Below are 15,641 nucleotides of genomic sequence, written 5' to 3' on the forward strand. Positions count from 1 at the left end.
CACAGGCCATATAGTGTTAAAGAGAATACATTCCTGGAAGACAATCATATTATGCCTCTGTGTTGTAACACCTATAACCACATGTTTCTGTCATACATAACAAACATCTTGTCCACGGACATCACAAATACAATGCCCAAGTGCACAATGTGTTTTTTTTTTTTTTTTTTATTTGATGTTGCATACGTTCAGAGGAAGTCTGCAATGGCGGTATTGCATCTTCTACTTCTCCTTTCTTAGTCTCTGACGTTTTATCCCGTTCTTTGAGTTTATGGAGGTCCTGTTGGACTAGGGAGATGTCTACCTTCACTTCTTCGATTTTTGTGGTAAGGGTAGCCTGTAGGGCAGATATGACCTCCAAGACCTTGTTTGTGTCAGCACCTGCTGACCCCTTCCCCTCCGGTATGGTTCCCCTCTTCATCCCCTGGTTGATCTTGCTCTTGTCTGCGGTCTTTATCACATTTGGTGGTAGCTTCAGGCCTAAGTTTTGGCGGGGCCATGGCTGGGACAGGGCCGTTGTAGGAGTAGGGGGATATATGGTAGAGGTAAGTTAGTGGATTTGGTGTGTCAAGATGGCCGCCGTTTCTCAGGTGTTGCAAGGGGAGTTTGTGCAGGGTGGTACTCTATGGGGACCCCAGGGGGACTGTGGGGGTTGGCAGTTAGATAGGGCAGCCACAGGTACCTGTTGGTGAAGGTCGTGTGGAGCAGCCAGACTGGGGTGCTGGGTTGTCAGAGCGGCCGGGTGTAGCAACATGGCTGCTGACTTCCAGTGCTAGGCCGAAGCTGCGGTCTCGCCTAAATGCCTCGGTCGGCCAAGAAAACGCCGCTCCGCACGGACCGCTGGGTGAAAGGAAAGTTTGTGAGGTTGCAGCAGGCTTTGTGCAGGGGCTTGAGGAGAAGCAGACAAGCCAGTTTTAGGTGGTATTCAGAGTCCAGGATCAATTAGAAGAGGATAAATGTGTGGAGCTCTAATCACACGTCCTACTCCAAGCTGCGTCAGGCCACGCCCCCCACATTACATTTTTTTTTTAAAGCTCCGCTAGGATCTCTGTGGGTGCAATTGGGCTTCTCCCCTTCAGCTGCCATTCAGATGTATGGCGTGGCGTGCTTTTAAATGGTACTCACAGGCTATTTTTCCACATATAATAGGTATCCTCTATCCACTTTCTCTGTAAGTGGCTTTCTAGTTTCAGCCACGTTGTAGGATTTGACGTCCATAATTTTATATTTTATACATGTTTCTCATTATGTTCTATTTTGAACTTGAAGGTCCGTCACGCTGCCTCGGAGGAAAAGCAACAATCCTATAAAACTTTGAAAAAAAACTTTGAAAAAATATACCATACTTGGAATTCAGCTTTAGAGTAATTGGCACTCTTACATTTTGGTTTGGTGATCATTGTGTGGCTCTACTGTATTTGTTAAGGCGGTATTAAACCCAAAACCTAAAAATATAATCTATTGCAGCTAACCAATTATTAGATGTGGTGGCTGCATCAGTTCTTTGACTTTTTTCCCTTCTGCTTTCACCTGGTGATCTGGCCAGTAACACCCCTCCTGTATTGGTAAGGCATCACTCCCGAGGAATGAGCACAGAAGGCACAGCAGACAGTATCAATGTCTGTCTGTGGGGAATGGTAGTGTTAAATGTATTGGCAGATTTAGATACACTAACGAATTGAAGCCAAATTCCAGCTTGCACCTTATAATTAGTTACAACAAACCAGTTTTTTCCTTTTTTTTGGGATAAAGGTTTTACATGAATAAAAAAAAAAAAAACTGATCATTTTTAATATCACCCCTGCCAGTGTTACGTGGTGTAACCTGGGGTAGCTCTGGAATGACCGCCAGCCAGTTTGGTGAAAGCAAAACAGTTCATTTATTTTAATCACGGCTAAACAAAAGACAGCTTACTTCAGCCAAAGTAAACCCAGTCCAAATCCTGGTATTGGTAATTAAGCAGCAGGCTTACCGCTAGTCTTTGGTCTCATACAGCGGTCAGACTCCCCCAAAGTCAGGCAGGCCACATGGGGGATAGCAGCCTGTGTCTCCGCTTGTCGGAGAGCTTCCACTTGCTACACAGCTAGCGAGTCTCTCTCTTCCACTCACTTCCTTGACACAGGTGCTGATTTCCCTCTCAAGCCTCCAGCACCTGGAACTTAACAACTTCGGGACCAAAATCCTGGTGGTCAGGGTTTGAAGGCCCCCCCCCCCCCCCAAGTCTTTTTGAACCTTCAAAATCCCGGGTCCCTAATACAAACTTGGCAATCCAGAGTCCTGGAAGTCAGTCCTCTCCAGCCAAACTTAACCTGGGACACCTCACCCTGCATGGGTGAGAACCCCTAAGTACCACAAAAGCTCTGCAACTGTCCCAATTATAGGGACTACAACTCAAATATATGGGGAATGTACCTGCCATCCAGGACACATTCCCAGTGTCCTGTAAAGTGGTTTGTCTCATCCATACAAAATAATACATTCTGCTGTAGAGCTTGTGAAAACAACGGACTTAATGGCTCGATTACCACATGAAAATTGAACGCAGAATGCCTAAAGAACGAATGCAGTCATCCTATCTAAGAATTGGTGAGCTGCAATAAAATTAATGTTTGGTTTTGGATTTAATACTGCTTTAAGTTTTGTGCTTTTTTGCTTCTTTTTTTTTGCCATATGTTATTCTCCTCACCGTCTGTCCTGGTAACAGCACTGTCCAGCAGGAATACAGGCAGCAGGAGAAAAGTGATGTTTAGTGCCTACTTCACAATCCAAATGTTTTATTGCCAATTTAAACCTTTTGTCTTTAATATGCGCATTAGCTAACACACATTAGCCCATTTTTGAAATGGTGCTAGTTTACATTTGCATATGTTTATGTGCATACTTTTCTTTTATTGATGCACTTTATAGGTCCTCTTGATAAAAATGGCAGTGCGGGAAAATAAGGATTTTTAACACACATAAAAACATATAAAGACGGGCACAAAAAGATGTTGATCCAGCATAAGTCTTCCATAGGTGTTCAATGGGTTTTTTATTTGAAGACAGCTAGTTAGAGCTAAACACTGAGCGCTGGGACTGTCTGGCAGTTCTCGGCATGACAGTGAACATAAGTTTTGTATGAATAACTCCCGGATTGAATGGCCCGTTCAATAACTTCTCAAGCCTTTTCAGAGCCGTCAGTGACCTTTGATGCACCCATACTTACAACCTGAACTAAAATACCACTGCTGTGTGCTGTGAACATTACATCTTGGTGTATGAAGGCCACAGGTCCTAGCAGTTATTTCTTAGTGTTGCTAGTGCTCATCTTTGAAGTAGCGATGTATTGAAGAATTTATTATTAAATGCCTTGTGTAAGTGTATTTTTACACACTTTTGAAGCGGAACTGAACTTTCACCAAAAATATACTTTGTATTTTAGAGAACTGCAATGGTTAGTGAAAACATACAGTATCTCACAAAAGTACACCCCTCACATTTTTGTAAATATGTTATGATATCTTTTCATGTGACAACACTGAAGAAATAACTCTGCTACAATGTAAAGTAGTGAGTGTACAGCTTGTATAACAGTTTAAATTTGCTGTCCCCCTCAAAATAACCCAACACACAGCTATTCATTTCTAAACTGCTGGCAACAAAATTGAGTACACCCCTAAGTGGAAATGTCCAAATTGGACCCATATAGGCATTTTCACTCCCCAGTGTAACGTGACTGGTTAGTGTTACAAGGGCGTGGTTGTGAATGGGGAGCAGTTGTGTTAAATTTGGTGTTATTGCTCTCACTCTCTTATACTGATCACTGGAAGTTCAACATGGCAGCTCATGGCAAATAACTCTCTGAGGATCTGAAAAAAAAAGAATTGTTGCTCTACATAAAGATGGCCTAAGCTATAAGAAGATTGCCAAGACCCTGAAACTGAGCTGCAGCACGGTGGCCAAGACCATACAGCGGTTTAACAGGACAGGTTCCACTCAGAACAGGTTTCGCCATGGTCAACCAAAGGTGGGGCGTGCATGTGCTCAGCGTCCTATACAAAATTTGTCTTTGGGAAATAGACGTATGAGTGCTGCCAGCATTTCTGCAGAGGTTTGAGGGGTGGGGGGGCCAGCCTGTCAGTGCTCAGACCATACGCCGCACACTGCATCAAGTTGGTCTGCATGGCTGTTGTCCCAGAAGGAAGCCTGTTCTAAAGATTTACTGCGCTTCTGTTTATGGTGTTTGCAGGCTTTTTTGTGCATAATCTTTAGAACAGTAAACAGTTTGCTGAAGACAAGCAGACTAAGGACATGAATTACTGGAACCATGTCCTATGGTCTGAGGAGACCAAAATAAAGTACAAAGACAAGTGTGTCTTGCCTTCAGTCAAGCATTATGGTGGGAGTGTCATGGTCTGGGGCTGCATGAGTGGTGCAGGCACTGGGAAGCTACAGCTCATTGAGAGAACAGTGAATGCCAACATGACATACTGAAGCAGAGCATGATCCTCTCCCTTTGGAGACTGGGCTGCAGGGCAGTATTCTAAAATAATGACTCCAGACACAACACCAAGATGACCACTGCCTTGGTATAGAAGCTGAGGATAAAGGTGCTGGACTGGCCAAGCATGTCTCCAGACCTAAACCCTATTGAGCATCTGTGGGGCATCCTCAAACTGAAGGTGGAGGAGTGCAAGGTCTCTAACATCAACCAGCTCTGTGATGTCATCATGGAGGAGTGGATAAGGACTCCAGTGGCAACCTGTGAAGCTCTGGTGAACTCCATGCCCAAAAGGGTTAAGGCAGTGCTGGAAAATAATGGTGGCCACACAAAATATTGACACTTTGGGCCCAATTTGGACATTTTAATTTAGGGGTGTACTCACTTTTGTTGCCAGCGGTTTAAACATTAATGGCTGTGTGTTAAATTATTCTGAGAGGACAGAAAATGTACACTGTTATACAAGCTGTACACTCACTACTTTACATTGTAGCAAAGTGTCATTTCTTCAGTGATGTCACATGAAAAGATATAATAAACTATTTACAAAAATCTGAGGGGTGTACTTACATCTGTGAGAAACTGTATGCAAGGTCATAGCAGCACAGGCTACTGTGAATGGTAACGCTTACACAGGGTTGGGGACAGCAGAACAATGCTTTTGTCAATCAAAGGTGTAGCACAGGTGCTGGCCCTTTTAGAAGTACAGGAGAAGCTATACCAACAAACAGGACTAATGCCTCGTACACACGCACCGATTGTCGGCCGAACGATCGGCCGTCTTTTGTTCAGTGTTGTTGTGTTGGTTGAAATGTGCTCTAGACTGCACACGAATTTTGTCGGCCAACAACAACCAACTGCAGAAGGGATGTGATGTTCTGGTCTACTTTTCGTGTGTTTTTTCTTCTCTGAGCATGCCCAGTCTTGCTCATCTGACTTTTGTCGGCCGAAATCTGTACTGACTGACGAACAATCGGCCGTTCTGGTGACGGCCAACAAAAATTTTATAGCATGCACACCAGATTTTGTTCGGCCGAAAAGTCGCAGTCGGTTGTCGGAAGCATCATACTAACAAGCCGACAATCAGCCGATCTTGGCCGAAAATTTACGGCCAACAATCGGTGCATGTGTACGGGGCTTTAATCCTCCCCCAAGGTCTCTGTAGAAACTTCTTATTATTTTCTTGTGACCCCTTAGTAGGCCCTACTGATAACCCCCGCAGCACTACAGGACTCAGTAATGACGTAGGGGTTGGCATAAGAGGTCAGTATTCCCTGGCATCTCTTTAGTGGTACATGCTTACAGCCACAAATCACCTGCAGGAAATGGCAAAACAGTCACCGCTATGAGGATTCTAGGGATACCCCTCCTTGCAAAACAATGAATGCATGAAGTAGGCTTCTCCTGACCTTTCAATAATTATTTCTGTAGCATTCCTTGCATTAAGGTAAAAAAAAAAGTTTAGGTTAAAGTATCACTCCCCTCAACCCCATTTTACTTACCTCAGCTCTTACATAATCCATTACAGTGCCTGTCGGCAGCAGCTCTCTCCTCCTCTCTGCTCTCACAGGCTTGGCTGAGAGCAATGATAGCCATTGGTTCCCACAGCTGTCAGTCAAATCCTGTGACGAGGCAGCAGGTGGTGGAGCCGAGGTGTCTGTGTCAATGGTCACAGGCAGCCCAGCTCGGGATAGAGCACACAGGTGTTCCACCATAGGAAGCAGCTTCCTATGATGGCACACCAAGAAGAGGAGGAGCTAGGAGTGCCGGCGGGGGACCCCAGAATAGGAGGATTGGGGCTGCTCTGTGCAATAACAATGCACAGAGCAGGTCAATTCAAACCTCATTTGTTTTTAAAAAACAAATGAAATTTTAGATTTTACAATCACTTTAATTTGTTTCTGGAGAATGTTTGGATTTAAGATTATTTCAGGACTGGACCTTCTTTGGATAAAGCAATACAAAAAGTAATGTAAAAGGTTTTTTTTAATACAAAAGTTTTCATTTTTTTATGACTAAACTTCATACACAATTTTGTTCATTGTTACACAACAATAGCCTTTCTCAACTTTTTTTTTCCCAGTGGAACCCCTAAAATAATGTTTAGGTCTCAAGAAACCCCTGGTTCATTGGAGGTCAATGGGAAACATGCCTCCTACATTGGTAGTTAGTGGGAAGAATGCCACCCTTACAGATGACTAAAGGGTCGTGCTGCTGGCTCTGCCAAATGATGTTGACCCTGGACATATGAGGACACTATTGCAAGACGGGTCTATTAGCCACAGCTGGAGGGACCCCTAACAACCTCTAGTCTAGCGGAACCCTAGTTGAGAATGGCTTCTCTACAGCTTGCCCCATTGCTCCAAAGTGTTAGAAGAGAGAGCAGTTCTTGTTTAGACTAGTTACTAATTAACTAATTTTAATCTCTCTTAAATAAAACCTGTAATGAGAAAAATGACATTGCTGGGCTCCTAAAAATACTTGGCTGCCTCCAGCTTTCATAGTGAGTTCTTGATCTGGAACACACGTGCAGATTAGGAAGTCAGAACTGCTAATCTGAATACTTGGTCCAGGTCATTGACTTTTACAGTACTGAGGGGATTAGTATGTTTAGAAGTTGAGGTCAGCAATGGCAGAAAAGTAAACTACCAAAAAAAAAAAATAGGCACCAGAAACCTTTAGTGATATTAGCATAATATGGCAGACTTGCCTACCAAAACGACCCCCTCAATTCTACGTCATTGTCAGTGCTTTCGTCTTCTTCCTGGTTCGGAGTCTTCAGCCACTTGATTAGCTGGACCCAGGTGACATAACTCCTTCACATGTGCATGGGAGTTACTTCGGCCTGGCTCAGAATCATGCTGGAGCTGTACACTGAGCTGCACATACGTTGCCCAGTGTACACAAAGAAATGCCAACAGACAGAAACATCTTGTGTCCTAAAAAAGCCTGCCAGCACTTTACGTCCGCTTTAGTGCTCTTCGAGAATGACCGGGACAGTAACATTTTCTACAAGGAGTCCTTCATTCAGACACTTTACTGTTGTTACTGTACATCTAGAAATGTTCTGTGTGGCATGTGGTCCACCGTCCACAGATCTTCTAGAAGTGAAATGCTCTCTGGAAATTCTGAAGACTGTATGCTATTCACATAAAATTGTTTTAAAAATTTCTGAAAAAAAGAATTGTGTTATATACAAGTTTCTGTGTGGCTAGCCTCAAGCTCCAGTCCACTTTCCTGTCTATAATACTTTTGTCTTGCCACACTTGTATTTATAGCTAATTATGTAGTTGAGTCTTCTTTCCATCCATGAGCTTTCTTCCCGAATTTGTAAGTCAGTCTCCCGTCTACTCGTTCCAGAATTCCAGATTTGTAGTAATGCCTGAAAGTTAGGTGAGAACTTAAATGCATACAAATAAAATATACATACAATTTTGTTTTATACATGAACATATATTAAAATAGAATTCTTAGAACACTAGGGGTTAGTTAAAAAGATAGGCTCTGAGGAAGAGGCCAAGCCTCGAAACGTGTAAGCCTTTCCAAGCTTCAGAGGACGGTACACCCTGTATCTTGATGCTGATGGCAACTTACCTATTTGATATGCTTGTACCAAGAACTCATTTGTGAGTATTTTTATACCTTTTTAATTAAAAAAACTTTTTTATAGGATAATGCACTAGGCCGGTGCGCCCTTGTGTTTGTTTTTAGTGATCTTAGACTACCCTGGTCTTGTAAGGTGCTGCAAGGCCGAAGCTATCCAGCGATGCCAAGTCAAAAGTTCGCAGTAGCTGCATGATTGTGGCAAAGGTCAATAGAGGATCACACTACTAAGGACATGGATTACTGGATTCATGTCCTGTGGTCTAATGAGAACAAGACTTATTTGGTTCAGATGGTGTCAATTGTGTGTGGCAGCAACCAGCTGAGGAGTACAGAGACAAGTGTGTCTTGCCTACAGTCAAGCATGGTGGTGGGAGTGTCATGGTCTAGGGCTGCATGAGTAATGCAGGCACTGGGGAGCTACAGCTCATTGAGAGAAACATGAATGCCAACATGACATACAGAAGCAGAGAATGATCCTCTCCCTTTGAAGACTGGGCCGCAGGGCAGTATTCCAAAATAATGACCCCAAACACAACACCAAGATGACCACTGCCTTGCTAAAGAAGCTGATGGTAAAGGTGATGGACTGGCCAAGAATGTCTCCAGACCTAAACCCTATTGGTCATCAGTTTTGCGTCCTCAAATGGAAGGTGGAGGAGTGCAAGGTCTCTAACATCCACCAGCTCCGTGAAGTCATCATGGAGAAGTGGAAGAGGACTCCAGTGGCAACCTGTGAAGCTCTGGTGAACTCCATGCCCAAGAGGGTTAAGGTAGTGCTGGAAAATAATGACAATTTGGGCCCAATTTTGACATTTTCATGTAGAGGTGTACTCACTTTTGTTGCCAGCGGTTTAGACTTTATTGGCTGTGTGTTGAGTTATTTTGAGGGGACAGAAAATTTACACTGTTATACAAGCTGTACACTCACTACTTTACATTGTAGAAAAATTTCATTTCCTCAGTGTTGTCACATGAAAAGATATAATAAAATATTTACAAAAATGTGAGGGGTGTACTCACTTTTGTGAGATACTGTAAGAGTACTCTGCTTCCACAGACTACCTGGAGCAAAAAGTCCCGTCGCAAACGTGGCCTTTTCTTCTCGGGCCCTTATCGGTCCTTTCGTCCCTCGGGATATAAGAACCAGGGATCAAAATCTGCCTGTAACCCCCCAGGGGGTTCCAAGAGGCTCTGGCCTGGTAAGTCGAGAGCGGGTTCCTCCAGGACCGCACACAAGCCCACTTCTGCCTGAAGGGACGCCCTCACCCGTATCTGGGGTGGGGGGGCGTCTTCGCTTCTTTCTGCATCCGTGGATCTCCTTGATTCAAGACAAATGGGTCTACGAGTTGACTAGGTCCTGTTACAAGATTGAGTTCTGGTCCTTGCCTCCGGCAAGGTTCTTCCCTTCCAGCCTGTGTTTAGCTCCAGATAGCCTACGAGGTCTTCTTGGGGTGGTACAGAATCTGCTTTCACAGGAGTTCATTGTACCGGTTCTGGAATCTGAAAATTTTTAGGGGTTTTATTCAAACCTAATTACTGTTCCCAGGAAGGAAGGCAAGGTCTGTCCAATTCTGGACCTCAAGGCTTTAAACCGCTTTGTGCGGGCTCAGAAATTTCGAATGGAGTCCATTTGCATGGTAGTGGCATCCCTTCATCAAGGGGATTTTCTGGCCTCTATCGATATCAAGGATGCTTACCTTCATATCCCAATTAATGTCAGGCATCAGCGTTTCCTTCGCTTTTCCGTAGGCAGAAGATTGCACTACTGGGGTACTTGGACGACCTCCTTCTGCGAGCAGAGTCTCCGAATGCTTTTAAAGACAGTCTGGCCATTTCAGTGAAAACTCTCAGTTCGACTTTAAACTGAATTTCTAAAAACCTGTTCTGGTCCCGTCCACCAAGCTGGACTTTCTGGGCCTGACCCTGGACATGGCCTCAGCCCGAGTGTTTCTTCCGGAGGTGAAACTCCAGAAGTTGTCCACCTGGCGGTCATCTCTCAGGACTTGTATGGAAGTGCTGGGCTTGATGGTTTCCACCTTCGAAGCGGTTCTGTTTGCTCACTTCCATACCAGATCTCTGCAAAAGGTGATTCTTGCCAAATGGAACAAGAACCCAAAGTCTCTAGATAATCTGACCCTATTGAGCCGGGGTACGAGGGGATCCCTGATCTGGTAGCTCCACTCTCCGGCTCTTCGACAGGGAAAATCCTTTCTCCCCCTGTATTGGACAGTGGTCACCATGGATGCCAGCCTGTCCAGGTGGGGAGGTGTCTTGGGCACACATTGTGCTCGGGGGTGCCCGGTAAGGATTCAACTGGACAATGCCACGGGCGTGGCATATGTCAATCATCAAGGGGGCACCAAAAGTGTCCTAGTGGCCAAGGAAGTAGCCAGAATTCTAAGGTGGTTTATTCCAACCATCTCTGCTGTGCATGTTCCAGGAGTAGAAAATTGGCAGCCGGACTACCTCTGTCGGCAGACGATGGATCAGGGAGAATGGTCTCTCCACCAGGAGGTGTTTCATTGACTGTGTCTCTGGTGGGGACTCCCGATGTGCACCTGTTAGCCTCTTGTCTCAACAGGAAGGTGCAGAGGTTCATAGCAAGGTCTCGGGATCCTCTGGCCGACGCCACAGACGCTCTGGTGGCTCCTCGGAGCCAGTATTGTCTGATGTACGCATTTCCCCGATAACTCTTCTGCTAAGACTCCTGCAAAGAATTGAGACAGAAGGGATTCTGGTCATCCTAGTGGCTCAGGACTGGCCTCGCAGGTCCTGGTATGCAGACCTAGAATGGCTGGACGCCGATGTACCTTGGAGACTCCCTCTCAGAGAAGATCAGTTAGCTCAAGGACCGATCTTTCATCCTGCTTTACAGTGGCTGGCTTTAACGACTTGGCTGTTGAAAGCCAGGTGCTAAGGGATAGAGGGGTGCCTTATTCGGTGATTCCTGTGCTGTTAAAAGCTAGAAAATCTCCCTCTAGGAAGATTTATCATGGAGTCTGGAGGGCGTATATTGCTTGGTGTGAGTCTCGGGGGGTCTCCCCCTTTTCCTTTTCAGCGACTCGTGTTTTGGAGCTTTCCCTAAGAGGTGTAGATCAGCCTTTGGCCTTGGGTACCATCAGGGCCAGATTTCGGCGCTTGCAATTTTTTTTCAGTGCCGTTGGCCACAAATTCCTTGGTTCGCACCTTTGTCCAGGGGGTCTGCCACCTGGCTCCCCCGGTGAGGTCTTCGTTACCTCCGTGGGACATCAATTTGGTGATGTTGATTCAGAAACTGCCCTTTCAAAATATTTTTGAGCTTTCTCTGCTTACACTGTCACAGAAGGTAGCCTTCTTGGTGGCTATTACTTATGCATGCAGGATGTCGCAGTTGGCTGCATTGTGTTGTCGTTCATCCTGTCTGGTAGTTCACAGAGACAAAGTGGTGCTTCGTCCCTGCCAGTCATTCCTTCCTAAAGTCATCTCTGGTTTCCATTTAAATGAAGACATTGTGTTGCCTTCTCTGTGTCCTAAGCCTAAGCATCCTAAAGAGATTGCCTTACATTCTTTGGATGTGGTTTGGGCAATCAGGGTGTACCTGGTGGCGACTGAGTCATTCTGAAAATTGGATTCTTTATTTGTCCTTACGGATGGACCCCGTAAGGGGCTGGCCGCGTCTGCTGCGACCATTTCTAGATTGATCAGGCAGATGGTGGTGCAGGCCTATTCCATTAAGGGTCAGGATCCTCCTTTCCCTGTTAAGGCGCATTCTACGAGGGCGCTTAGTGCCTCTTGGGCCTTCCGTCGTCAGGCGTCGGTAGTGCAGGTTTGCAAGGCGGCCACCTGGTCGTCCATGCACACTTTCACAAAATGTATAAGGTGGATGTGTTGGCATCTGCAGATGCTTCCTTTGGCTGCAAGGTTTTGCAGGCCGCTATTGGAGAGGATTAGTCCTCTAAAAAAATGTTTTTCTCAGATGAGCTCCAGTTGTTTCTGGTTGAGCTCCTGTTTTACCTTGTTGGCTATGTTTAGCCTTTGGGAAGTGTATTTCTTGCTGTGTTCTTCCCACCCCTCATGTTGACACTGCTTTGGGACGTCCTAAGGATCAAGAAAATCTGGAGCTGTGTCCGTCCATGAACAAAAGAGAACTGGATTTTCGTCTTACCGTAAAATCCTTTTCTCTGATGTTCATTGACAGACACAGCACCCGCCCCTCTATTGAGTTGGGTTTTATGTTCTTCTGACCCCGTTTGTTACAAAACTGGAGACCTATAGCAGGAAGTGGGATTATACCCCCTGGGACTGCCCTATATGTGTAGTCAAACTTTTTTACGCCTAGTGTCCTACTCCTGTAGGGGGCAGCATAAACCCAAGGGTCAAGAAGATCTAGAGCTGTGTCCCTCAATGAACATCAGAGAAAAGGATATTACGGTAAAACAAAAATACAGTTTTTACAACTACATTTACAATGTAAACAGGAGCCCTTTCAATAGACTAAAGCAAGGAATAAGTTATCCACCTATGTGTAAATTTCAGCTTTTAAAGGATAATGTCTCCTTTTTAGAACAAGTAGTAAATTGACATATTTTTTGCAGAAACAAAAAGTATATTTATTTTTTTCCTGCCAGAGCCTGAAAAGCATTGCACCCATGATCAGTGGATCACAAGCACAATGTCAGGCTTCTGCAGACAAGCCCTGCAGCTTTCAGCCCATACCTCCATAGGGCTTGACTGTTTTTTAAGCTGCAGGGCTTGTGAATGAACTGCAAAAGGGACTCATCAGTGTCCTCATAGTTTATTCAGCTCTACAAGCCATCTGCCGCAGTGGTTGTCGGTACTTGTAGTTCATTAATTCACAGCAAACTGTGAATGAATTACGCCCACACACATGCACTGTTTTTTTAATTGTGACAGCGGCTAGGGGGGGAGACGATTCCCTCCCGCTGTCACACTGAAGGGGGATCTTGTTCAAACTACTCACATGCACAATGCGCTTTCTACCTCTTGCATCAGCGGTACGCGGTTTACATATATGGAGTGGAAAAGCAGCACCATTTTTATCAATCTTATATGTATGAGTGGTTCCTGCGCTATCCGAGGTCGTATATGTTTCCCTTCCTGCTGCTGCACCACAGTACTGGCACCAGGAACCAGTCAATACAATGTGTGCAATTTGGGTGGGTGGTGCGCTTCAGAAGTGGAAATATAACTTAAAAGGGTGTGGCTTAAAACATGGCTTAAAATTGTGAATATATAAAATACAATAATAAAGACGTGTTCCTGTGGTAAAGTTGTGTTATCGTTAAATTATGCCGTGGTGATCAAATAAATTAAAATGTAAATAAACCATTACAATATATCTTCTATACGAAAAAGTGCTGAGTACTTCAATTTCATAAAAAACTCAGTGAATAAATAATCCGTTAACAAAGTATAAATATATAAATAGAACTTCAAAAACAATTAAAGGTGCTTTGTGCTTTCTGAAATAAATAAATAAAGTGCACTGTTCAAGGTGTCCATTCATAAAAATCCAAAAGTCAGGTGCAATTCCCTTCAATAGCTTCAAAGAATAGTAAACGTGCTCTCATGCAAAAAATAAGGGTGTTGTGACTTGCTGCCTCCACCAGGTGTCACATCTAGGTGTTCTATATTCTCACCTCAATAAGGTGTATATTGCGCCTGTATATAAAGCTTAGCCTCCGGGTAACATGTAGGCTTTTGCTAATTCCAATCTCCTGTTTCGACCTCCGGGTATTTTCCTGTCCTGTCCTTTCAGCTTTTGGGGTGTTAAGCTTTCTGGCGTCCTTAACTCCTTATCGTAACCTCGGGCTCAGTTAAAATAGAGGGCAATCATGGTGCAGTATATTAAATCAGGTTTATTGTTAAAAACATAGTTGCACTTACAATTTGTAGATCATTTATTCGCAAATAATATATGAATGCAGCGTGGGGAGCGATATCGCTCCGATCTCCAACGTCACTTCCGGTAGTCTGGCGGCTCCTCCTACGCGTTACGTCACATCACGTGACTTCCTCAGGGGCAATATACACCTTATTGAGGTGAGAATATAGAACACCTAGATGTGACACCTGGTGGAGGCAGCAAGTCACAACACCCTTATTTTTTGCATGAGAGCACGTTTACTATTCTTTGAAGCTATTGAAGGGAATTTCACCTGACTTTTGGATTTTTATGAATGGACACCTTGAACAGTGCACTTTATTTATTTATTTCAGAAAGCACAAAGCACCTTTAATTGTTTTTGAAGTTCTATTTATATATTTATACTTTGTTAACGGATTATTTATTCACTGAGTTTTTTATGAAATTGAAGTACTCAGCACTTTTTCGTATAGAAGATATATTGTAATGGTTTATTTACATTTTAATTTATTTGATCACCACGGCATAATTTAACGATAACACAACTTTACCACAGGAACACGTCTTTATTATTGTATTTTATATATTCACAATTTTAAGCCATGTTTTAAGCCACACCCTTTTAAGTTATATTTCCACTTCTGAAGCGCACCACCCACCCAAATTGCAACCATTTTTATCAGTCAGCAGTTGGAATGCTTGGGGAGAATTATGGGAAATGTACAGGAAAAGTGAACTAACCCTTTGACTACTGAAGTCTGTAAACAGGCTTTTTCAATAGGCTGTAAAGAATTAGATAAAAACATCTAAAAATAAGCTTAGAGCTCTACCTACTGGCAAAAAATATTAAATATTTACACACAAAATGTCATATTTAACAGTTTTTTTTTTTGTTAATGTCTTTTGTTGTCACCATGATAAATAGATAAAATCTGTAGATTTGTAATAGAAAAAATTAAGTTAACCTTCCCTGTGTTTATTTGTTGGTGTCCAAAGACAGTAGATGACAGCTGACCATGCATGCACAATCTGAATGTCGTCTCTCTCTGGCTGGAACAGAAGTATTTTGACCTATCAAATTATGGTATAATGCAGTTATTTTATCCCTTATATGTATACCTTAGCGCCCGGCTTAACTTCTCATAATTCATACATTTGTTGTTCTTCTGCTCTCCCCATAACTGGGCAAACATGTCAGACCTAATGACACGGAACGTTCCTTCCTTACGGTTCTCCCATCGTACAGCTTCTTGGTTTTTCTGCGGACTCAGCAATAGGTCACGTACGAACTCCCAGAGGTGCACACTTTGGTCTGAAATGGAAAAGACAGAATTCTTTTTAGCGCTTGTTCCGAGATTAGTACAGAAGCTTCTGCTCACTTGACACAATATAATGGATATGCATGAGCGACTTCCAAATACATTCAGACTCAAAGGGTGCCTAACCAGAAATGGTTCTGCATTATATTGCCACTGTGTACTTTCAAAGTTTTCCTGGAATGAATATGAGATACTGGGGTTGATTCACACAGCTTAATTATCAATAAAGTGCACACTGACCCCACTATGTCTGTTAGTTTATTCAGCTTATTAGCAAAAAATTAGAAGTAGCCAACAAGTGAAAAGCCATTGCTGGGCTTTCTTTTTAAGCCTAGTACACACGCAACGATTATCGGCCGACCAATCGTCC

General features: G+C 43.7%; 1 protein-coding gene across 3 annotated transcripts in view; it reads right to left on the reverse strand.

Annotated features, from left to right (window-relative positions):
* Positions 1–7,478: 7,478 nt before the first annotated feature.
* The window catches only part of LOC309567714 (uncharacterized protein), a 34,959-nt gene continuing 26,796 nt past the window's right edge, over positions 7,479–15,641 (reverse strand). For all 3 annotated transcript variants that reach the window (XM_082273156.1, XM_082273157.1, XM_082273155.1), the window contains 2 exons: positions 15,072–15,264; positions 7,479–7,862 (listed from right to left, as the gene is read on the reverse strand). In XM_082273156.1, coding sequence (XP_082129282.1) covers positions 7,763–7,862; positions 15,072–15,264 — 293 coding nt within the window. In that variant the 3' untranslated portion in view covers positions 7,479–7,762. The remainder of the gene's footprint in view (positions 7,863–15,071; positions 15,265–15,641) is intronic.

The sequence above is a fragment of the Pelophylax lessonae genome (genome assembly GCF_965119305.1).
Source record: "Pelophylax lessonae genome assembly, chromosome: 12".
In the NCBI taxonomy this organism is placed as follows: domain Eukaryota; kingdom Metazoa; phylum Chordata; class Amphibia; order Anura; family Ranidae; genus Pelophylax; species Pelophylax lessonae.